General features: G+C 39.0%; 2 protein-coding genes across 3 annotated transcripts in view; one reads left to right on the forward strand and one right to left on the reverse strand.

Moving 5' to 3' along the window:
* The first annotated feature begins 1,911 nt into the window (after nucleotides 1-1,911).
* Nucleotides 1,912-18,334, forward strand: ggh (gamma-glutamyl hydrolase (conjugase, folylpolygammaglutamyl hydrolase)). Of its 2 annotated transcripts, XM_051675724.1 has the most exons (9): nucleotides 1,933-2,091; nucleotides 2,218-2,326; nucleotides 12,129-12,179; nucleotides 12,260-12,344; nucleotides 13,087-13,225; nucleotides 14,381-14,487; nucleotides 16,605-16,695; nucleotides 16,844-16,978; nucleotides 18,108-18,334. In XM_051675724.1, exons 1-9 carry the CDS (start codon nucleotides 1,995-1,997, stop codon nucleotides 18,227-18,229), a joined length of 936 nt encoding a protein of 311 aa, XP_051531684.1. In that variant the 5' UTR covers nucleotides 1,933-1,994; the 3' UTR covers nucleotides 18,230-18,334. The 2 variants fall into 2 exon arrangements, with proteins under 2 accessions (XP_051531594.1, XP_051531684.1); XM_051675634.1 differs by lacking the exon at nucleotides 18,108-18,334 and having other exon boundaries at nucleotides 1,912-2,091; nucleotides 16,844-17,843.
* A 1,472-nt stretch (nucleotides 18,335-19,806) lies between these two features.
* unm_hu7910 (un-named hu7910) overlaps nucleotides 19,807-25,183 on the reverse strand; it is a 43,527-nt gene continuing 38,150 nt past the window's right edge. Inside the window, exons 14-17 of the mRNA XM_051672203.1 lie at nucleotides 24,402-24,537; nucleotides 20,943-21,034; nucleotides 20,625-20,758; nucleotides 19,807-20,380 (exon numbers count right to left, since the gene is read on the reverse strand). Of these exons, the coding sequence (XP_051528163.1) occupies nucleotides 20,230-20,380; nucleotides 20,625-20,758; nucleotides 20,943-21,034; nucleotides 24,402-24,537 (513 nt within the window). The 3' untranslated portion in view covers nucleotides 19,807-20,229. The remainder of the gene's footprint in view (nucleotides 20,381-20,624; nucleotides 20,759-20,942; nucleotides 21,035-24,401; nucleotides 24,538-25,183) is intronic.

The raw sequence follows: 25,183 nt of genomic DNA on the forward strand, positions 1-25,183 counted from the left end.
TTCCCCGGTTAGTGTTCCCCACATTGCCATTAAACATAGGGGAAACAAACTTCGACAAAGGGGAAACATAGGGGGAACAGACTTCGACAAAGGGGAAACAAAGGGGGAACAGACTTCGACAAAGGGGAAACATTGGGGGAACAGACTTCGACAAAGGGGAAACAAAGGGGGAACAGACTTCGACACAACCTCTTATGTTTCCCCAGTTAGTGTTCCCCACATTGCCATTAAACATAGGGGGAACAGACTTCGACAAAGGGGAAACATAGGGGGAACAGACTTCGACAAAGGCGAAACAAAGGGGGAACAGACTTCAACAAAGGGGAAACATAGTGGAATTAGACTTTGACAAAGGGGAAACATAGGGGGAACAGACTTCGACACAACCTCTTACGTTTCCCCGGTTAGTGTTCCCCACATTGCCATTAAACATAGGGGGAACAGATTTCGACAAAGGGGAAACATAGGGGGAACAGACTTCGACAAAGGTGAAACAAAGGGGGAACAGACTTCAACAAAGGGGAAACATAGGGGGAACAGAGTTCGACAAAGGCGAAACAAAGGGGGAACAGACTTCAACAAAGGGGAAACATAGGGGGAACAGACTTCGACAAAGGGGAAACATAGTGGAAATAGACTTCGACAAAGGCGAAACAAAGGGGGAACAGACTTCGACACAACCCCCTATGTTTCCCGAGTTAGTGTTCACCGCATTGCCATTAAACATTAAACATAGAGGGTAACAGACTTCGAAACTAACATAAGGGGAAACACAGGGGGAACAGACTTCGACAAAGAGGAAGCAGACTTCGACAAAGGGGAAACATAGGGGAAATAGACTTCGACAAAGGGGAAACATAGGGGAACAGACTTCGACAAAGGGGAAACAGGGGGAACAGACTTCAACACAACCACCTATGTTTCCCTGGTTAGTGTTCCCCGCATTGCCATTAAACATAAGGGGTAACAGACTTCGACACTAATCTAAGGGGAAACACAGGGGGAACAGACTTTGACAAAGGGGAAACAGACTTCGACAAAGGGGAAACATAGGGGAAATAGACTTTGACAAAGGGGAAACAGACTTCGACAAAGGGGAAACATAGGGGAAATAGACTTCGACACAACCTCTTATGTTTCCCCGGTTAGTGTTTCCCGCATTGCCATTAAACATAGGGGGTAACAGACTTCGACACTAACCTAAGGTGAAACACAGGAGGAAAAGACTTCGACAATGGGGAAACATAGGGGGAACAGACTTCAACAAAGGGGAAACATAGGGGGAACAGACTTCGACACAACGCCTTACGTTTCCCCAGTTGTTCCCCACATTGCCGTTAAACATTAAACATAGGGGTTAACAGACTTTGACACTAACCTAAGGGGAAACACAGGGGGAACAGACTTTGACAGCGGCATTAAAAATTAAACACGGCACTAAGGGGAACAATAACCGGGGAAACATAGGGGGAACAGACTTCGACATTACACCGGGATCGGGTGTCACGTACAATGATCACTCCTCAATGGCAATAGATAGGGAAAAATATAAATCAATTTCATGCTTTTAAGAGCCCTTCAAAAACCATCTGTCACCGGATGAATATGTGCTGCAATGTAATGAAATTATTTAAACTGAAATGGTTCTTGGAGAAAGTTTTTATTTCGTCATAGAACACGGCTACTTTTGAATGGCTGTCTATGGAGAAATATGCTTTTTGCCATCGGGTGGTGTAATTCCAGCATCTACCAGCAGGTGCTAACAGGGACCTGCTAACCAGACAATTCCTGACCACCTGGTTTGTACTCCCGAGTCGAACTTGCCAAGTCCGAATTACCAAGAACGCAAGTCCGAAGTTGGCGTATGTGGTATTGAGAAAGGCCCCTATACTTGGACAGAACGGCCGAGCACGTGACCACTTGACGTCACATACGCGGAACACAACAAGCGTTGTCCATTTGGAGAGACGCAACTAGTCGAACTCAACGAAAACATGGGTTACATCTGCCTGTGCCTTTTAACAATTATCAGTAGCGTATTTTCTACTCATTTCGGAGCACAAATCAAAACAAATGAAAGACCTATAATTGGTGAGTTGCAAAACGGCATTACATATTGTGTTTACTGGGGTTTGAATGTATTCTCATTACATATTCAATGATCTAAAAGTGCGAATTACATATTCAATGATGTAAATGTGTGACTGTCTTGTGAAGGTGTTCTTGCACAGGAGGTGTTTGATCCACAGCCCGGTAAAAACGCTTATATTGCGGCGTCATACGTGAAGTTCCTGGAGTCAGCCGGTGCTCGTGTGGTGCCTGTGATGTGAGTTTATTTTACCTTTAAAATCTAACTTCATATTCATGATTATTACCATATAAGGAAGACCAGGGCTATTTTGTCACAATGACTATATGCATTATAGCTAATACTGTGTGTTTCTTCCTATTTTAAATTTCAGCTTCTTATTTTTGTTATAGGCAAGGCAAGTTTATTTATATAGCATATTTCATACTTGTTAGTAATTAAAAGTGCTTACATAAAAATGATCAATAAAAATGACCAATTTAAAATCACTTAAGGCCCCAAGCACCATGGGCCCATTTTCACCCGGTGTGTATCGGTGGCGGCCCCCAAACTAAATTTAAATTAATAATTTTAAATAAAATTTGGGTGCCAAACTGGGTTGGGCCTGTCAAAAATTAATACTTTAATCCCAGATAGCTCTCAAAGCCACCAGTTACAATGTTTTTTTGTTTTTTTTTTAAATAAATGTAATTAAGTGCAGTATATGTATTTTAAATAAATTCACAACATTTTCAAAGCATAAGTATTTTGTTCAATTAGCTCAAGGAAAACGGTAAACAAAAGGCAAGGAGTCAAAGACTCATACACAAAAAAGAACAGCAATAATCGTTAACACATAAATAGCAACAGAATAAAAATAGACATTTATTGCATTTTAATATCTATTTCGTATATGTTGAAACTTGACACCGGGCGGAGTACACAGGAAAGTGCACCGTTAGATCGGTTTCATGCTGAAGTAGTACGTTTTTTACGTAATGTTTTCTCCCGTAAATGTAAATGAGTGTAATTGCCAACACCATCGTATACATGTCGAGAGGACTGAAGCCTGTCAACCAAAACATGAGCTCATTGATGTCATTCTGCTTTTTTTATTACATCCGTTACTCCTGGTCGGAGTCTTCCGTAAATGTTTAGTTTATATGTAGGGTTACGTCCTACCTAAGTTTAATGGTGCAATGCTAAATTGTGACTTAGTGCACATTTACGCCACAACTAGGCTAAGTTGTAACATACGTATAGCTGGGGCAACCGGCCCCAGGCACGTAGGAGAGTTTGTGAATGGTGCACGCTGGGTCCCGGAGAGTTTGCATGTACCTGTATGGTGACTGTGGGCAGTGCTGCAGGAACGCAGAGTGAGAGTCCAACAAAAGGGAATACGGGTAGGTCCGAAGATCCAAGGAATCACCTGACACTTCCACTTTAGACCTTTAATTTTCCGTCACACATAGACCATGGAGCTCTTCGGCGGTTGCAGATCCTCTGAACTCATGCCACCCCACTTTACTCAAGAAGTGCAATGAATGGCTATGAAATCCAGGCCTCACTCTTTGGTGATGAGCAATGTCAGATTAGTCCCTTTGTTGTTTCTCTCCTCCAATCACGTTCCTTATCCACAACACGGTACAAAAAAATCTAACTTTCTCCTTGCATCAGCTTGGCACACCTCAACTTCACCTCACCCCAGTCTGAAATCTCTCCTCCCCTTATGGCACTCTTACCTTTATTATTGCCAACTGGCAATCTAACAAGTGGCCATTTTAGGTAGTGGTGGATCTTTAAAGGAGCGGTTATCAAATGTTCAACCCAATATTTTTTTCCCCCCACAGAGCAGAATATTTCAGTTCCACAGCCCACAGGTTGAATAATCAATGGTTCAGGTTAAATTCACAGGTTACACAAGACACATACCTTAAATTCACAAATGTTTTTCTTTTCTATGTTCACAATTCACAAGTCAAATCACAAAGGGTTTATGTTAACAATAATAAATGAATGAGAGTTTGAATGTCCTGAAGCTTCTCAAGTGTCCATGTTCAAATTAAATTCAGGTTTGTTTGTTTTCCCCAAATGTTCAGTCCAAGTGTTTGGTTTAAATCAAGAACAACAAATTCCCACAGAAATCAGAGTTCACAGTTACTTTCCCCCCCCCCCCAACAGTTCACACACACAGTTTTTAGGTGCCAACAAGTTAATGTTTAAGTTTAAATGGAAAAAATGTCCAAGTTTCAAATGATCACGTTTTGTCCCTGTTTGGGCGCTACTCTGTAATGATGGCAGCACCCAAAAGAAATTTAAACTAATAATTCAGCTCAATGAAATAAACTGAATTAAAATATTCGGGCGCCAGACAGGTTGAGACTGTCAAAAAAAACAACCTTGCCACAGATAGCTCTAAAAGCCACCAGTTAAGAAAATTTTAGGACGAATGCATTGAGAGTATATTGAATGAAATCACAATATGATAAGCGGATTCAGTTTTCAGAATGTATTTGTCAGTAAATACAGCAAAACAATACTATTTTAGAAAAACAAAGACCAATAACTCCTCAAATATCACACAAATAAAAGGAAAAAAAACGATCATTAACAGCAATTCACAACTAATAATACAAACAAACAAAAAAAATATTTGTGTGTAAATGTATGAAAGAGTGTGAAAGAGAGTTCAGTTACATTGGGTGTATGTGAATTGTGTACACTGGGTCTGGAGCGTTTGCATGTACCTTATGGTGAGTTGGGACAGGAACACAGAGGGAGAGTCAAACAAGAGAGAAAATAGAATAGGTAGGTCTGAAGCTCTTCGGCTTGAAGTTCCTTCCAACTCACACCACTGCACTTTAACTCAAGATATGATGTAGGCCACACTTTGTAGTGAAAAGCACTGTTGAAATCATACCCTTTGTTGTTTCTTCTCTTTCCTCCAATCGCTGTTCTTATCCACCAAAACATGTACACAAAGGACAAACCTTTGTGCGGATCCTTAAAGGAACAGTGTGCAGTTTCACTCCGACACAGGTGGCTTTCGGAAAACAATGCAAGGTGGACACATGCATTTGACATTATTCTAAACAATTTTGAAGTAATTTGGGTAAATATAAGAGGATTACTTTAAAGTCCGTTGTAAGAGCCACACTTCCTGCTGCCAGGTGGTGCTATGACCATGATCTAAAATTGTCACATCCATGTGATTAGCCCCCAAGACTAATACATCTCAATTTTGTCACATCTAGTACATCTCAATTTTGATCTAAATCACATATCGCATACAAAAAATAGGAGACACTTCCTGTTTTCACCATTTGATATATCAAAAATCTGGTCACAATTTAGCATCTTCAATGTCTTTGCATAATGTTGACTAAATATGGTGACAGTCTCATGAATCTTTAGGAGTATTTCAAAATTCAACAAATCCAAAATGGCTCACTTCCTGCTGGGCAGAGCTAATTATTATAATTATGTTGTCTGGCTTGATGAGAACTCTATATTTACCAATTTTGTTGACTGTAGGTGAAAACGGGAGTGCTACAGAGGCCGTCTTACATGCCTATTTTAAAGGGGGTGCTACAGAGCCCCCATGCATGAACTTTTGCCCAGTCCTAATGGCCAACGACTGTGTGTGAAATTTTAAGCATGCCAAGTGCCTCATTAACAACCAAATATAGGAAGAAAGGAATACTAACAATTAATGCGATGCAATGGCAACACTATTTAAGATATCAAATATCCCTTGACAATTTTACATCAGCAGTGTCTTGACATTATTCTAAACAATTTAAGCAATTCATGTAAACATAAGAGAGCTATTTCAAAGTATGTTAAAAGTGCCATACTTCCTGCTTCCAGTTGGTGGCGCTATGACCGTGACCATAATAGCCGCATCCATGTGATCAGCCCCCATTACCGAACATACAGCTACATTTTCATCAAGATACAAGGCACTTCCTGTTTTCCATTTTTCGCCATAAATGTATTGCTTCACCATGGCGACCGTTCAAAATATCAAAAATCCGTTCACAATTTAGCATCTACAATGTCTTGGCATGATGTTGCACAAATTGGTGCCAGTCACACGAATCCCCTAGGAGGAGTATTTAAAAGTTCAGAGCCTGTGATTTTCAGAAAATCCAAAATGGCCAACTTCCTGTTAGGTAACGCTAATGACTATGAGTGTGAAAGCTGTTCGGCTTGATGAGAACTATATATATGTACCAATTTTGGTGACTGGAGGTGAAAATGGTGGTGCACCAGTGCCCCCCTCACATGCCCATTTTCTAGGGGGCACTACAGAGCCCCCCCCTGCATGGTCAGTTTTGGTCTTAACTTTTTCAGTCAATTGCATAAAAATTAGATCAGTCTAATTTAAGACCAAAATGCAGACTCCCAGGCTAACTTTTGTTTACATTCTATGTTGCCATGGGAAATAAGTGTTAGCTGAGACGGTGGGTGCTTCAGTTGAGGGCTGAAAGGTGCTTGAGTTGAGATTTGTAGAAGATTTGACTTCTACGATGGTAACAAAATGTTGTTTGTTTTTTGTTAGAGTCAAAATCACTAAATTTGTTCATTAGAATCAATTTTGAAGCATTGTATTCCTCTAATACGCAAATATTTTCAGCAAATGAAAACTATAGGTCACTTGTGTAACCCGGGTTCTCCGATAGCATTAAGTGAGGTGTCTCACTATGGGATACGCCCCTTCCACGTATTCCTAGAAGCCCTATTACATTACGCTTGTGTCTGGAGGAGGCCTCGCTTCCTAGGATAAAAGAGGTGACACAGCATCATTACATTTATTCAAAAAAAGCACACCTCTTCCTCGCTTCACACAGCAAGGAGGGTGATCTGGTGAGACACCTCACTTAATGCTATCAGAGAACCGGTGTTACACAAGTAACCTGTAGTTCTCTTTCAAGCATACGTTTCAGTGTCTCACTATGGGATATCCTAACTCCTGTATTACCAGACAGCCTGTTCCGAATCCCTCTGCCATCCATCATAACTGTCCAGGGCTGGAAGAGTCCTGGCAGACTCAAAAGCCAATGCTCAGTACAGCATGCGCTAAAGTCTGTGCTGTAATATCCAATTTATAAAACCTTGCAAATGTGTGCAGTGAAGACCAGCTCACCGCTTCACAAATATCTTGTATCGTAACCCCTTTAAAGAGAGCCCACGATGTAGACATTCCCCTTGTAGAATGTGTACACAACCCAGATGGGATAATAAGACTCTTACTGGAAGATGCCAAAGAAATAGCTTCCACTATCCAATGCGATAGCACTGTTTGGTGATCGGATTTCCCGTGCACGGTTTCACCCGGGAAACAAACAGCTGATCACTCTCCCTGAATTTCTCAGTCCTCTCTGTATAGATGTGGAAAGCACGCACTGAGCATAATGTATTCATCCTTTGCTGCTCTAACGAAGCAAAGGGTGGAGGACAAAAATCCCTAAGTTCTAGAGGAACAATAGATTGAAAAACTTTGTGCATGAAACCCCTGCATCCCCTGGCATAAATTGCATACACACAGAATGTACAGAACGTGCGTGTATCTCACTGACTTGTTTGCTGAAGTCAATGCTAACAATAGTGCCATGAATCTTGAAATCAACTTTGTCCAATGGCTCAAATGGAGGCCCTGAAATAACATCAAGCACCAACGCGAAATCCCAGGAGGTAGAGAGCGGTTTAAAAATTGGGAGAGCGTGACGCGCACCCTTCATAAAGTGGCACACTAAAGGATGATGCCCTACTGTATTGCCATCAAAGCCTATATGACATGCTAATATAGCAGCCAGAAACACTTTTATGGTTGAAAACTCTTTCCCCTTATCTATCAATTCTTGTAGAAATTATAGTATACCCACCACTGAGCATTGATAGGGAATCTCATGTTTATCTGCACACCAATGCTCAAACACGCCCCATTTACACCAGTACAAAGATCTTGTAGATGATGCTCTAGCATTCTGTATAGTCCTAATAACACTATGGGGCAACCCAGTTGTGTTCAAATTGAACCACTCACGGGCCAGGCCCACAGTGCCAGGCGCTCTGGATGAGGATGGAAAATCTCCCCGTGTCTGCGACAACAGGTCTCTCTGCAGCAGAAGAGGCCACAGTTGTTCGTATAGCATATGTATGATCTCCGCCAGCCAATACTTCCCTGGCCAGTGTGGAGCTATTAATATCATTCTCAATCCCTCCTCTCTCACTCTGGAGAGGGTTGGAAATATCAACACTATCGGCGGGAAAGCATAGAGGAGAATATGAGGCCACTCGTGCGCCAGCACATCTATTCCCAGCAGTGCACTCTGATCCTACAGAGAAAAGAACAGAGGGCACTGAGCATTCTCTCAAGATGTGAACAGATCCACTGTCACTCTGCCAAACTGGCTCAAAATGTGCTGGAATACTTCTTTGTTCAGTCTCCACACCCCGTAAAGAGGATTGCCCCTCGACAGCAAATCTGCACCCCGCTTCATAATACCCTGTACGTGTGTCGCTCTCAGGGATAAGAAGTGGGCATTGCCCCACAAAATCAGTTTGAATGCCAATGTGTGCAGAAGAAGCGATCTGAGACCTCCTTGTCAGTTATATACGCTACCACTGTAGTAGTGTCCGTTCTCACAAGAACATGATGCCCTTCCAATAAGGGGAGAAAATGTTCAAGGTTTAAGAAAACCACCAGCATTTCCAGTAAATTTATATGGTGATTGGTCAAATGTCGACCCCATATCCCATTTATTATTCTGCCCTCGTGAGTGCCCCCCAACCGGACAGTGAAGTGTCCCTCGTAATGACATTTCTGGCCTGAATAACACCCATGGGGACCCCTTGAATAAAAAATTATGGGTGTCTTCAATGGTGCAATGCCAGAACTGATATCGATGTCACCCGAGAGTGACGTAACGGGTCCAATCCCAGAGAGGCTACCTAGTGTTGAAACTCTCATGAATAATCGGCCTAGTGGAATGACTATCAGAGCAGAGGCCATTAACCCCAAAAGTCTGAAGCATGTGCGAAAGGAAATTTGTACTTTCTTAGATACTTGTTCAATGCTCGTAGATCTAATATGGGATGGAGAGCCCTAGTTCCTTTCTTTGGAACGAGAAAGTATCTTGAATAAAAACCACTCTGGCTTTGCTTGGGTGTGAACACTCTTATTGTTTTTTGTTCAGCATGGAGGAAATTTCCTCTTGAAGAACGTGAACTGATGCCCCCCATACATGAGAGTGAATTATCCCTCTGAATTGCGGGGGACGGGCAACAAATTGCAGTCTGTACCAGAACTGTATCGTCCTCAATACCCAGCGGGACTTTGTACATGCTCGCCAATTGCTTATATATGTAGTGCTCTGATGCCATCTTGTGGCTGAGACATGAATGAGCTTGGGCTCTGCACTGCACATGCATTAACACTTAGCGCTCAGACAGAGTCTAAGTGGCTCACCACCACTAAGGGAGTGGTGACTCCCCGAGGTGGTGTTATAATATGTTCTGCTAATGTATTTTTCAAAATTTTTTGCACCATCTCTCATCCTCTTCACTGCTCTGCATCCCATTGCCCGGGCCTCTGTTTGCCACACAGAACAACTGGAAAGAACCATCAGGGTGCCTTCTTCCTCCTCACTCCCTTATTGGGATGAGGAGCTGGCTGCTCCGTCTGAGCTGGAGCAGGTGGATAGTTCTTCCTGGGCCAAATACTCTTTTGCACTGGAACTCCACTCTGACCCACTGCACTCACATGTGACCTCTACCATTTAGGAAAGCGATAACTAGGAGGTAGACGAGCTGTGACTTGAGCGAAAGTTTGCTGAGGTGGTGGAAGGGTTGCAGTCTGTGTTTTTATGGGTAGACAGAGCTGCAAAGCTTCATCATCCCTCTTCTTTTCCTTGCACCTCTTCTGCATCTGTGTCAGAGCCGAACCAAATATACCCTCTGAAACCACCGGTTCATCCAAAATAGCCTCTTTCTCCCTGTCGAAAATCAGCCAAATTCAACCATCTTGCTCCCTCCTTTATCACCATTGTGGCCATGGCTTTACCTGCAGCTTGAACAGCACATCTCTGCAGACAGAGAGAGAGATCAGGGACCACACAAATCTCATCCCATTGTGCCTGGCCTGGCACGGCAGACACCTCATCCTGCAGCTCCAAGCGTATGCAGTTAACATAGAGATCGTGTTCAAACCCCTAACGCTTTGTCATCTTTGACTGGAAATGGTCAGCTTAGGATGGCAACGTCGGATTTGCAGCCGCCGTGTGCCTGGGGTGCAGATGCGTTGCTACTAAAGGATCTGTTGAAGGCATGCGGAGAAGACCCTCCTTCCACATCGAGCGCGAATCCCCCCAGAATGGGCACTTAACTGGTAAAGGGTTTATCCTTCCAGGTGACTGCAACCTCCTCCAGCAGCTCTGGGAATATAGGAAGAAGCTGTCTCGGCAGACTTTTGCCCTCATAGTGAGACTTTGCAGCCTCCGCTACCACAGTCAGCCATGGAATATTTAGTTTCTCTGCTGCGTGTTTGCACACATCTTGCAGATCAATGCCGAGAAGTGGAGAGGATGGTTTCCAGCCCGCTTCTTCCATGGTTCCCGCTGCAGCCGATGGTTGTGGCGGTTGCGCAGGGGGAAGGAAAAGGGAGTCCTCAAAATTGTCTTCCTCCTCGGAGTGGAGAAAATCCGACTGCCCCTCATCCTCGGAATCCAACGCCTCTTCTTGTTCACCCCATGTCAAAGCTGCCATGGTGGGCAGCTCTACAGGAATGGACACCTGTGGGGTGGTAGCCAAAGCATGCTGAAGCGTGCACAGTGCTCACACGATCCGGGATTATCGATCACTGCTTGGGCATGTTTCAACCCAAGACAGGCAGAGCAGACCTGGTGTGCGTCTCTGCAAGAAATATTATTCCCGCAAGTGTAAAGTCACGAAGAGTCCCCACGCTAGCCAAAGTACTCTGCATTGCTGCAGCCATTTAGCTGGAGTGCTAAGGAATTCCTCAATGAGCTGGAGTGCAGATTGTTGGAATAAATCAAAAACGGCACGGTGGCCTGTAAATCGACACAGAAACTCCATTCCGGGATTATCAATCAGCAACCAGTGTGGAGACCAGTCGATGGCTATCTGAACGACAATCCAGGCTTCTGAAGTGAAGCGAGAAGAGGTATTTAAATAATGTAATGATGCTATATCACCCCTTTTATACTGGGAAGCGAGGCCTCTTCCAGACATAAGCGTCACTTCTGCCAGCCAATAAGGGCTGGCGTAAAGTAATAGGGCTTCTAGGAATACTCGGAAGGGGCGTATCCCATAATGAGACACTGAAACGTATGTTTGAAAGAGAACTGTACTGAGCGTCCACTGTCGGACATTTTTTAAGCTGTTCAGTGTCTTTTCCCACAATGTAATGCGGATTAGACTGTCTTACTAAAGACAGCTGTGAGCTTGTTTTATGCAACAGGTTTTCTATGGCATCTTTAGCTAGTCAGACTAATTGTTAGACGAAGTCTTAGGTAACGGCTATGTTTATGCAACTGGCCCCTTAGGATAAATAAGTTAGTAAGAATGTTCATAAGTGAATTCCCTATCTTATCTCCGTTCTTAAGAAATGCTTTTGGGAATACAACATGTTCTTAACTTTTTTTCTTAAGTTAGAAAATAGTAGTTAAAAGAATTTAATTATTAACAGTGTTTCCCGTTGTGACAGCTTAGCCCATAAAAAGCGGCAGCATCACCCCGCCATTGCTGTAAATGAACTGTAGCTTCTTCCTGGCCAATAACATTGGAAATGTATATTAACTGTTTTGTAGTCAAGATTTTAAGGTACAATGTGCCTATTCAGAAAATGACTTTCAAAAATACCAGATCTACCCTAAGAAATATTTGCAAATTGTGACAACTAGTCCCGCTCTCCCATTAAGACATGCCTGATTTTTTTACATTTTGAGTTATATTCGTTGCTAAACTTTTTGACTTAATGTAAAAAATGAACATAAGCATTCTCTTATACATTCACTTATTGTTAAAATGTCTTTAGGATCAACAAGTCTGAAGAGGAGTACACACAGCTCTTTAAATCCATAAATGGGTGAGTGATTCTTAGTCTTTTATATATATGAAACTGATCATAGTATAGGTTTGTGACATGTTTTCTCTCTCCCTCTGTAGAGTTCTGTTTCCTGGTGGTGGAGTCAGTTTAAAATCATCTGAATATTCCAAAGCAGCTGGCATTTTCTACAGACTTGCCCTTCAGGTTTGTGTACAAATGCTGAACGTGCAGAATATGAAGTAATCAGCATGACAAAGTACACTTTCAAACATTACGTAGCCCCTTTAAACATGTACTGTATGGTGAGGTGATGGCATGCATTTTATGCATCTGTTTTTTTTAAAGCATGGAATAGAATTCTAAAATACTATATAAATGAAGTGCACGTTAAACTTTAACAAATAGACTTTCTATTGAGCTCCAACACATTTACAGTAAATGAATTTAAAGTTTTAGAAATGCCATGCCATTATTCTCAAATTGTTTACCTTAGAATAAACCTGTATTTCCTATAAAGAAATTTAAAATGTATAACAATTATTTTAAATTACAATATTACAAATGGAGCAGCAAAGGTGACACGTTATTGGTTTATTGCCAATATTATGGTATGTCTGTGAGCTGTAAAAGACATATTACTGAACCTGGACCCCTGAGCAATGGAAAAATTCATTGAGTCATGAGGATTTTTTATTTTACACACATGTGCATTACATTTTATTGTATAGCACTGTTTTTATGTAATACAATACAATGCAGCAATTTAGTGTGCTTATTGAAGTGTGCTTTGATCTTTTCTTAATGAGTCATTATGTTAAAATTCCTAAAATAACATGGTCTTTTTCCGGTAAAAAAAAATTGATATCAAATGTATAAATTGCTTGACGTGTACTCCCCAATGTAACTGTATGTGTGTGTGTGTGTGTGTGTGTGTGTATGTTAACAGGCCAACTCCAATGAAGATTATTTCCCTGTATGGGGAACCTGTTTAGGATTTGAGCTGCTCACACTGTTAACAAGTGGAGAATTGTTACTGTCCCTCACAAACACCAGTGGTGTTGCCCTGCCATTAGACTTTACAGATGGTAACTCTCTTTTATAATACAGAACTATGGAATAAATATCAATGTATGTTTACAGTGTTAAATGCAAATGCATTACCATCTTAGTACCAGTCTAAAATAACACTAACCCAAAAGCACCCTGGTACTATAACACTGTGTAGTTTTTTTTTTTTGTTTGTTTGTTTGTTTTGAACATGTACCATGGCAATGTCTTCCGGATATTTTCCATGGTTGTACCATACTTTTTCAGTACATTAATTCAGAAGTAGGGATGTGTAAAAATATTTCCCCATGCATCGTGTTCTTCCTTTGAATGATCCAGATATCGATTCTTAAATCCCAAGATTGATGCGAGTAAGTCACTTGCATAATGCAACCAAATTTTGCCCTATTCAAATAAAAAGTTCTGTGATTAGCAACTGGCTGGCAAATCACAAGATTTCACTCACCCAGTGCCGTTCAGCACCAATATCCTGTCACTGCGTGTTGAGAGTAAAAGTTTCGTTTTATGCGTGTCCAAATACGAGATCAACGCAATCCATTTGTCATTAAACAATGTCTCTTTTAAAACCTTTTCTGTTATTTACAGTCCATTGTTGATAAATAAAAATGTAATCACACATAGCACGGATGCGCTAAAGAAACCATGTGACTCCTCTCGTTAATGTACTTCAACCAAAACACTTCTTTAAGACCTTTGCTGAACTGCCAGGTTTCTTAAAGAGACAGTACCATTTTTGAATTTGCTCTACAGGTCAGTGCAAGTACTTGCAAATAGAAAAAATGTTGCATGTAAACAATAGACATGTAGCAAATGTCAAATATGTACAATTTCAAGACATCACAATCATTAATGGAATACATGGAATTTGTACATTTTTCAAAAAAGCTAAAATGAGGCCAAAATGTGTGAAAAATAAAACATTTTAAAATCAGTATTTTTTTATAATGTTTTAAGAAGGTCCCCTGTATAATTAGCAGCATTAGCTAAGCGGGAACATTTTCATATGTAATCAAAATAGAAATTTTAACTCAAAGATACCCAAATGAATCTGAATCGAATGAAAAATATTCATCAATACCCATCCATTTTCTGAAGTTCTGTATGCTTATTTAATCCTTGCAAAATGTTGTCATCATTATAAATACTTAATTGTATTTTTCAATGATATTTAGAAATCAAAGATGGCAGATTGTTCAAAGACTTTCCTGAAGAACTCATGAAATCTTTGGCAACAGAACCGCTCACAGAGAACTCTCACAAATGGAGTATTACTACAGAGGTACTGCAGCAAATATTACTGTAACATTACTATTAACTGTATTACTGCTCAACAAACATCATTTATGAAATCAAATGATTCGGTAACACTTTACATGAAGGTTGTATTTATTAACATTAGATAACACAAGGAAGATCAATACTTTTACAGCACTTATTAATCTTGGTTAATGTTAATTTCAACATACATTTTAAAAATTAGAAGTTGTACACTAACATGAACTGTCAACAAAAGTAGTATTTTCCTAAATGAACATGAACAAAGATGAATAAATGCTGTAAATAAAAACTTTGTTAGTTTGTGATACCTAATGCATTAACTAATATGACCTTTATTATAAAGTTTTACCAATTATTCTACAGTATTTTATAACTTGTAGCACTGTTGTAGTAACTGACAACTGTTAATTCCACCAACTCATGGAGTAAAAAAGGCTTCCATCAATAACTTTTAATCAATTGAAGAGTTGATTGAACAATCAGTTCTTTGAATTCCTTAACGAATATGGAGAATGCTAAGCCAGAATTGTGTGATGCTAACAGAAAACCATTATATTATAATATAAGTGTTAAGTTTAACAAGCTTAGTAACACTTTACAATAAGGTTGTATAACTACCTTAGTTAACACAAATTAGTTATTTTAAAAAATATATTAGTAAATGTTGAAATTAAGTTACATTAACATTAGATTTATGAACTAACATGAACAATGAACAATAGTATTTTCATTAATTAACATTAACTAAGATTAGTAAAAGCTGTCCAAATATTATTCATTGTTAGTTCATGATACCTAATGCATTAATTAATGTTGACAAATAGACCTTTTTGTAAAGTGTTACCAATGATTCTACTTTATAACTACTTTATAAACTATCACTGACAATAGCACTGTAGTTGTAACTAATGAATTCCAGCACTCTAACATATTCTGTAATACCATTCCTGCTGTTACAAAGGCTTACATAACCATAAATATTAAAATATAAGTGTTGGGGGCCTGGATAGCTCAGTGGTAAAAGACACTGGCTACCACCCCTGGAGTTCGCTAGTTCGAATCCCAGGGCGTGCTGAGTGACTCCTGCCAGGTCTCCTAAGCAACCAAATTGGCCCGGTTGCTAGGGTGGGTAGAGTCACATGGGGTAACCTTCTCATGATCGCTATAATGTGGTTCGTTCTCGGTGGGGTGCGTGGTGAGTTGAGCGTTGTTGCCACGGTGGATGGCGCGAAGCCTCCAACGCGCTCAACAAGCCACGTGATAAGATGCGCGGGTTGACGGTCTCAGACGTGGAGGCAACTGAGATTCGTCCTCCGCCATCCGGATTGAGGCGAATCACTACGCCACCATGAGGACATAAAAAGCACATTGGGAATTGGGCATTCCAAATTGGGGAGAAAAAAGGGGAAAAATCCACACAAAAAAATAAAAAAGTGTTGAGTTTAATAAAAAAAAAAGTGAACTTATATCATAATTTCAATGTAATGTATTCATTGCATTGTAAAACATTATATAATAATGTTATAATACTGTTATGCAATGTATAACATTGTCTGTAGTGTTACGAAGGCTTACATAAACATAATTATTAAAATATAAGTGTTGAGTATAATAAAAACAGTGAACTTATTTCATCATTTAATTTTAATGTAATTTTATTATAAATTAAATATTTACATTTTAATTTAATTTAATTGTATTATTAATGAAGTGATGTAATATTTACATTTTAAATTAAATTATTAAAAATAATACATGTATTTATTGTTTGGAGTGTATTAACTGAATTAAATGTTTAAATCTATTATCAATGTATATGTAAATCTCAATGCATAACCTCTGACTTGCATGAAAAACCAACACAGTGCACTGTAAACATGTTTAGGTGGTGACAGTAAATAAAGCTTTATTTCTTAGACAAATGTCATTATTTATAGAATGGACATTTTTACAGTGTATGTTAAATTTGTAATGTACAAAACAAAGCAAATCACTGCCTAACATATCACACTTTAGAATACTTCTATTAATTTAGTCTTTACTGGGAATATTATATGACCCAAAAGTATTTCCCCCATCCAATTGGTGAAAATGATCAATTTAAAATGTTTGTTTTAGAGATTTTCTAAGAGTGACCGACTGAAAAAGTTCTACAGAGTCTTGAGTACCAACACAGATGGACAACATGAGTTTGTGTCCACAATGGAAGGTGAGTGCTGACAACTATAACATTGCAATTAAACTTACTATAATGACTAGACAGGTGGATACAGTAAGCAAATATATTGTGGTATTCGCATCTTTCTATTGTTTGTATGAGCAACATAGTCATGTATTATTTCTCTGCATGTACACAGCGTATGATTTCCCCATCTACGCCACTCAGTGGCACCCAGAGAAGAACGCCTTTGAGTGGACTCGGCCACACATTCCCCACTCGCCTTCAGCCATTAAGACCACCTTCTACATGGCACAATTTTTTGTTAATGAAGGTATGGATAATAATAATGCTTTAAAACATGCACAGGTAGAACATACCTTAGCAGTATTGTATCCTGGTCATAGACCCTGCATTAAATATCTAGGTTATATTTCACCCCAATATCAAAAGAAAAAATGAATATGAAATTATATTTTGAATTTAAAAAAATACAATAAATGAAGCCTAGTTGTAGGACCATTAAGACTTCTTTGAATCACAGTAATTAAAATTTAGGAGGACAATGTGCTCAGTTCACAAGAAAGTCACAATGTGAAAAAGTCTTTATGTTGCTAGAAATTGGTTGCAATGTCTTAATCTTTCTCATTTGATTTTGAAGAAATAGGACCTGGAGAAGTCTTTACCAGTTGGCAATAATGTTGATTTGCCATTTGACATCTTAAAGGGATAGTTCACCCAAAAATTCTCTCATCATTTACCCACCCTCATGCCATCCCAGGTGTGTATGATTTCCCTTCTTCTGCAGAACACAAAGATTTTTAAAAGAATATTTCAGCGCTGTAAGTTCAGTGCAGGTGAATGGATACCAAACTTTTGAAGCTCCAAAATCAAATAAAAGCAGCATAAAAGTAATCCACTAGACTCCAGTGGTTTAATCCATTTCTCCAGAAGCGACATGATAGGTGTGGGTGAGAAACAGATCAATATTTAAGTATTTTTTTTACTATGTATTCTCCTCCCGGCCCAGTAGGTGGTGACATGCATGAAGAATGCAAATGGCCAAAAACAAAAGAAGAAGAATGTGAAAGTGAAAGTAGAGATTTATAGTAAAAAAAGGACTTAAATATTGATCTGTTTCTCACCCACACCTATCATATCACTTCTGAAGATTTGGATTAAACCACTGGAGTCATATGGATTACTTTTATACTTCCTTTATGTGCGTTTGGAGCTTGAAAGTATTGGTACCCATTCACTTGCATTGTATGGACCTACAGAGCTGAAATATTCTTCTAAAAATCATAATTTTTGTTCTGCTGAATAAAGGGATGGCATGAGGGTGAGTAAATCATTTTTGGCTGTCCCTTTACTAAGATAAAAGCAATAAATGAACAAATTAAAAATTCAGACCCTTCAGAAGCTAATATTTTTTCCCCTCGTTTATCTTTTTGCCTTTACAGCGAGGAAGAGTTTCCATAGCTTTGCCAGTACGGAGGAAGAACAGAAGGCATTGATCTATAACTACAGTCCTGTGTACACTGGAACCAAAAGTGCATTTGAACAAAAATACTTTTTTGATTAATTTCTTTAATACAAAAAAGTCTGTATTAGTGTCTTTTAAATTTGTATTTAATTATTTTATTTAATTATAAAAATGGCAAGATTTAATTTCCATGTGAAAAATCAACATTTTAATATGGACTGAAATTCTTTTCAGATGCATCAGAATTAAGTTATTCCCACAAAAATACAACATTTTGGCATGTTGAAATCATGTAAACATTTAACTTTATACAAAAGTCACATCTACATTTTGTAGTGTAACAAGATTGGGGTGCTGTGGGTGAATCTCACTTATGTTTTTCTGGGTGAAATGTGACCTAAACATTTTTTTTAAATTTAGCATAAAGCACAATGAAGCCTTATTTTATGACCATTAAAGGAATATTCTGGGTTTAGTACAAGTTGAGCTCAATCGACAGCATTTGTGGCATAATACTGATTACCACAAAAAATTTTTTTGACTTGCCCCTCCTTAAAAAAAAAAAAAAAAAAAAAAAAAAAAATATTGGGTTACAGTGAGACACTTACAATGGAAGTGAATGTGGGCCAATCTGTAAACATTAAAATACTCAGTTTCAAAAGAATAGCCACAAGATAAAAACAATATGCGTGCAAACACAATTTTAGTGTGATAAAATCGCCAATTTTACAACTTTGTTGCCATGACGATATAGTCAACTAACCCTAAAATTACTGTAGAAATGATGATTTAAACAACTTTACAGCTCAAATAATGCATGAGTTTTAACAGAAGTATTAATGCAAGTGCTTTTATAAAGATTTAAGCTTCACATTTCTGATTTTCAACCCTCCAACAATTGGCCCCATTCACTTCCATTGTAAATGCCTGACTGAACCTTTATTTTTCCTTTTTTTTAAAGAAGAGGAGGGACGAGTCAAATTAAATTTTTGTGGTAATCAACATTTTGCAACAAATGCTGTCGAATGAGCTCAACTTGTGTTGAACCTGGAATATTCCTTTTAATATTTTTCACATTTGTGAAATAATTTTTTTGTAATTCTAATGATTCAATAGTGATTCTCGTTAGTTTCTCATTACTGGTACTAGTACTGTATTTTTTAATTTTTTTTATTTTATTTTTTACTGTACAAGCAGTAAAACATATCATGATGAATAATGTTATATTTCCTTATTTTTTCACATTACATTAATGACAGTTAGGTGGGATGTGCTTAATTGTCATGAAAATAATGTCAATCTTAAACAGGCTTCATTTTCTTTAAGCAAAATATAAATGTATTTCTTTCGATTCTGGGGTCAAATATGACCTGGACGTGTTCTTGACAGGCTTCGTGAGATTCACCCAGGTACACATACCCTTTCAAGGCTGCCCTACACAGGAAAAGGCACTGAAAAAGTGAAAGATTTGTACTCATGGCTTGTGCATACACTATTTTATCAACTGCTCTCTCTCTCTCACACACACACACACACAACATACAGTGCAATGTTCAATCACATGATATCTATAATATAAAATGTAACTAGTGTCTTCTTTTCAGTAACAAACTGCAAATGCAAAACTAATTCTGTCACACTCTTATTTCTTAAATGGTCCCATAACTTGTGTCCCATTGAGCTATATTTGAACTCATAAACCTAACCTTCAAATCTAGCCAAATCTACATAGTATATCTCAATTTACTTTTTAACCATAAACTAGTTTATTAAACTTTATAGTTGAGCCCTAAAAGACAGTGTACCAACTCTATTTCAGACCATAAAATATTCAATCAACGTCACAGCTGAACTCTCCTTAAAAACCTTGAACTTCCATTCATTATGTTCTTAAAAACTCACTTATATTAATCATAATTATCAAAAGATGATTATGATACTTGCACATAAACATTATACATTCATATTGCCTTGTATTACCACAGGACAGCAGAATAGATGGCTGTGGATTATGAAGCCTGTGCATGGCTGAGAGCATTAAATCAGTCACTCTGGTTGGCTGCTGACCTTCTTTAAGTCACTTTGATTGGACGATTGCTTTATATAGGTGACAGGGTCTGCCTCTGCACTTGGGTGAGTTGTGGGTGCCAGACATCCACTATGAAGATGAGTCTGTAGCTATCTGCCTCCTGCCAGACTTCATGCTCAAACGAGTCGTCAAATATTAACACCTTTCCTTCTTCCCACTCCCTGAAACACAATTAACATTTATAGCACAAATTAACCACGATATTATTAAAGAGATTTACTCGCCCTCATGATGTACCAAACCCGTATGACTTACTTGCTTCTATTTTTATAAGTTACTTTCAGTCTGTTTTAAAATGTATGAGGGCAGCGCACCGAGTGTCAGATGTTGAATGGCTTTGCAAAGTTTCAAAACGGAAAGTAATTCGAATCTATGTGCACATGTGTGTTTCTGTGGTTAACTGACCTGGTTTGGTTGGTACAGCGGATCTTGCAGCCCTTTGGAGGGATGATGAGGCCCAGGTGCATGCGCAGTCGACAGTTAGTAGGACCAGTGTGAGGCCAAACATGCGTACCAGGACGCATCACTGAAAACTTAATCTGAAAGAGAAAAATAATGTTTTTCTGTCTTAAAATCATCAGTAGCTAACAGTTTGCCATTTGGGGAATGTGCATTGTAAAAGGAAGTTAAATTAAAAGTACAACCAGTAAGCTCAGAAAATGCAAACTTGGCTGTAATTGTTTTTTTCTCTTCTCCTATTAAAGGCCTGCATCAGATATGTACCTGGCCTCTTTTGCAGTTTGTAGCCTCTGGGAAACGTTCCAGCAAAGCACAGGTTTTAGGCACACTCTGACACGAAGAAGCAGCTTTTCGACCTAAGAACAAATAAACGTTGAGGTGTGTTACTTAACAGTATACACATACGTTATTATCTTCCCTAAAAGTGTCTGAGCATCAGAGACTATAAGGAAAGAAACGTTCTCTGCGCAAGTGCACAAACACAGACACAAATGCTTGGTAAACACTTTACAAGCATGCCGTCTCGTACATACTTAAAGGTGCACTCGGAGTCTGTAACATCGGTGTATACACTGATGAGCCAAAACATTTTGACCACCTGCCTAATATGCTGTTTGTCCTCTGCGTGCCGCCAAAATGGCGCCGACCCGCCGAGGCATGGACTCTACAAGACCTCCGATGGTATCCTGTGGTATCTGGCACCAAGACGTTAGAAGCAGATCCTTCAAGTCCTGTAAGTTGAGAGATGGAGCCACCGTGGATCAGACTTGTTGGTCCAGCACATCCCATAGATGCTCAATCAGATTGAGATCTGGGGAATTTGGAGGCCAGGGCAACACCTTGAGCTCTTCATCATGTTCTTCAAACCATTCCCGAACAATGTGTGCAGTGTGGCAGGGTGCATTATCCTGCTGAAAGAGGCCAATGCCATCAGGGTATACCATTGTCATGAAGGGGTGTACCTGGTCTGCAACGATGTTTAGGTAGGTGGCACGTATCAAATTGACGTCCACATGAATGGCCGGACCCTGAGTTTCCCAGCAGGCGACACACTCCCTCCACCGGCTTGTCGTCTTCCCACAGTGCATCCTGGTGCCATCACTTCCCCAGGTAAATAGCGCATATGCACACGGCCGTCCACATGATGTAAAATGAAAAGGCTCATCGACCAAGCGACCTTCTTCCACTTATCCAAGGTCCAGTTCCGACACTCGCGTGCCCATTGTAGGCATTTACGATGGTGGACAAGGGTCATCATAGGCACTCTGACTGGTCTGCGGCTTCGCAGCTCCATACGCAGCTGGGTGCGATGCACTGTGTGTTGTGACACATTCCTCCTGTAACCATCATCAAAATTTTCTGTCGGTTCGGACCAGATGGGATAGCCTTCGTTGCCCTTGCACACCGATGAGCCTTGGGCACCCAACAACCTGTCGCCAGATTGTGGTTTGTCCCTCCTCGGACCACTGACCGGGAGCACCCCACCAGCCTTGCCATTTCAGAGATGCTCTGATCCAGTCATCTGGCCATAACAATTTGGCCCTTGTCAAAGTCGCTCAGGTCTTTACTCCTGCCCATTTCTCCTGCGTTCAACACGTTGACTATGAGAACTGATTGTTCACTTCCCATCTAATCTACCCAGACCTTGACATGTGGTCTTTGTTAGGAGATGAGCAACATTATTCGCTTCACCTGTGAGTGCTCATAATGTTTTCGCTTATCAGTGTACGTTAAGAGTATGTTTTAGGCCTAAAATGTAAAGAAACTAAACCTGGGTCCTCATTTATGAAAATGTTTGTAGAATGATCTTAATGTTCCTAAGAAAGATCTATAAAACATCCATACACATGAAACATTTTTCCTAAATGCATCCCATTTTGTGAATCGCATGTGCCCGCCTAGAGAACACCCATAAATATAAATATTTTAATATGGTCAGAGAGAATACAATTAAAACGCATGTGCAAGTGATTCATTTGTTCTTTCATTCATTCATAAGAAATGCTTTTAAGCAGTTGGCAAGGTTTCTACCCATCGAATGCAGCCTGTTCAACAACTCATCATCAGTTATTCATTTTCATTATCAATAAATCCATTCATTGATGGTGTTTACTGTAAATCCACCCCATTCTTCAATGCCCATATTCTTGATTAACCTTAAAGGAATATTCCGGGTTTAGTACAAGTTGAGCTCAATCGACAGCATTTGTGGCATAATGTTGATTTCCACAAATGTATTTTGACTTGCCTCTCATTTTCTTTAAAAAAGCCCAAATCGAGGTTACAGTGAGGCACTTACAACGGAAGTGAATGGGGCCAATTTTTGGAGGGTTTAAAAGGCAGAAATGTGAAGCTTATAATTTTATAAAAGCACTTACATTGGTTCTTCTGTTAAAACTTGCATTTTATTTGAGCTGTGAAGTTGTTTAAATTGTAATTTTTACAGTTATTTATGCATTTCCTTTATGTATTGTAGCTATAAGTTTGAAAAGGTGAGCATTTTAACATTTTAAAAATTGTCCCCCATTCACTTCCATTGTAAGGGCCTCACTGTAACCCAGATTTTTACTTTTTTAAAGGAAACAAGGGGTAAGTCAAATTTAATTTGTGGTAACCAATATTATGCCACAAATGCTGTCGATTGAGCTGAACTTGTATTGAACCTGGAATATTCCTTTAATTCCAAAAAGAGGTTTACATGCTTTTTACATCTAATCAAATATGCGTAGTCTTTATGGCAGTCGTGTTCTGTATCAACTACATGCATGTTCTTTTCCCACTATTCTCTTCTGCTCACTCTGACCATTGATTATGCTGCATTTTAGTATTTTGGTCAAATAATTTGTCTTTATTCATGTCCTCAACAACAGCAGACAAGAGGCTGAAGGATGAATTGATGAAAATTTGAGGCTGTTTCGGTGCTTTCAGCCATCTGTATATTGAATTAGCTATGTTATTAGGACTGTAAACTATAATCTCTCCTCCTCGCTCCAAAAATGTGCTCGACTTATTTCATACTGTATATAACACCTGCTGTTATCTCGTAGGTCTCGAAATTAATTATGGAAACATGCATATAGGGCTATAAATTCCTTTCAAGAAACTTCTAAAGACACATTTCTTTCATGAGCACTTGATCCAATTCTTATACTAACTTTTTTCTTCCTAAAGAAAGAAATCAAAACATTTGCACTCCGTTCTTTCACCACTTTCTCACCTTCCTCTCTAATTGTGCTTCTCTGAGCAATTTTGAAACTCTGCATAGCAGCACTTCTCATGGTATTGCCTCTTTAGGACGAATCGCTTTTGCTATATTCCTCATTTGTAGGCCGCTTTGGATATGAATGCATGTAAATGTAAATAAATGCTACAGCGGATATCCGAAATAAAGCTTTTACATTATGCATACATAATCTAAATATGACCACATTCTGAATCGTATCGTAATATACTTGTTCACATAAAAGCTCACTCATTTATTGATACATTTAGTCAGTCACTGACTATTCGCATTACTAAAAGTAAAGAAAAAAAAAAAAAGAGTCAGCACACGCTGGCACACCGGATCATGAGCACACACAAAAAAATAAATAAAAAGACGCACAAAATGCGTTTCTAATTCCTTTGAGAGTGTGTCTTTGTATGGATATAAGATCAGGATGGCGAGGATATATCCTGTGTACAGTATGTTTTAAATGCACATGTTGGTAGCATATATATTACCCTGCTGCCACAGTGTAAACTGGCCCCAGTCTCCTTTCTCTCTCAGATTCTCGTCTTCTGGCAGGAACTGTCCACTCTTGCTGTCTAACACTGATAATGCTTCATCTCTAATGGTCATCCAGTTACGCTCCAACATCTCGAAACACAAACACACAAACATACTGAGAGGACAGCAGAGAGACATGCATACACGGAGCACTTCCTTTAGAGTTAAAAGAATGTTCAGGATTAAATACTCAAGTAAAACTCATCCCTTGATTTTACTAAACACAAACAAAAAATGTGTTGACAGTTATGTGTCTACTAGGGATGTAAGTTGTTGCAGTAATGGGGTACGTTGCCCCATAGACTACTATTGTATGTGCATGACTGTCAATGTGTTTTATTTTTCATGTTTAATTGTGCTTAACTGTCATAAAGATTTGTGTTATTAAAATAATGTCCTGATAAAAAACATTATTACAATTTAATAATAATAATAATAATAATTGCAATGATTCTTCTTTATAGATTGCACTCACAAAAATCCATTTCTAGCCGATAAAATATTTTAGGGCACAACTACAATTTTATTTTATTCACTATAAAAATGTATAGAAATTATTATTCCATGAGAAATTAGTGAAGATTTAACTAATTTCCACACCTTTTCCAGGCCTGAAAACCACTTTATTAAAATGTCATGTTATTTCCAGGTTTTCCATGACCATGGGAATTGTATTGTATATATTCCTATTTTGATTAAGGTGCGAAATATGACCAGGACATTTTCTTGATGGGTT

Source organism: Myxocyprinus asiaticus, chromosome 1 (assembly GCF_019703515.2).
Source record: "Myxocyprinus asiaticus isolate MX2 ecotype Aquarium Trade chromosome 1, UBuf_Myxa_2, whole genome shotgun sequence".
Lineage (NCBI taxonomy): Eukaryota > Metazoa > Chordata > Actinopteri > Cypriniformes > Catostomidae > Myxocyprinus > Myxocyprinus asiaticus.

Coding starts and splice junctions, on each gene's coding strand:
- ggh (XM_051675634.1), top strand. CDS start 1,995: ATGGGTTACATCTGCCTGTGCCTTTTAACAATTATCAGTAGCGTATTT. Junction 2,092..2,217: donor AAATGAAAGACCTATAATTG/GTGAGTTGCAAA, acceptor TGTCTTGTGAAG/GTGTTCTTGCACAGGAGGTG. Junction 13,226..14,380: donor GCCATTAGACTTTACAGATG/GTAACTCTCTTT, acceptor AATGATATTTAG/AAATCAAAGATGGCAGATTG.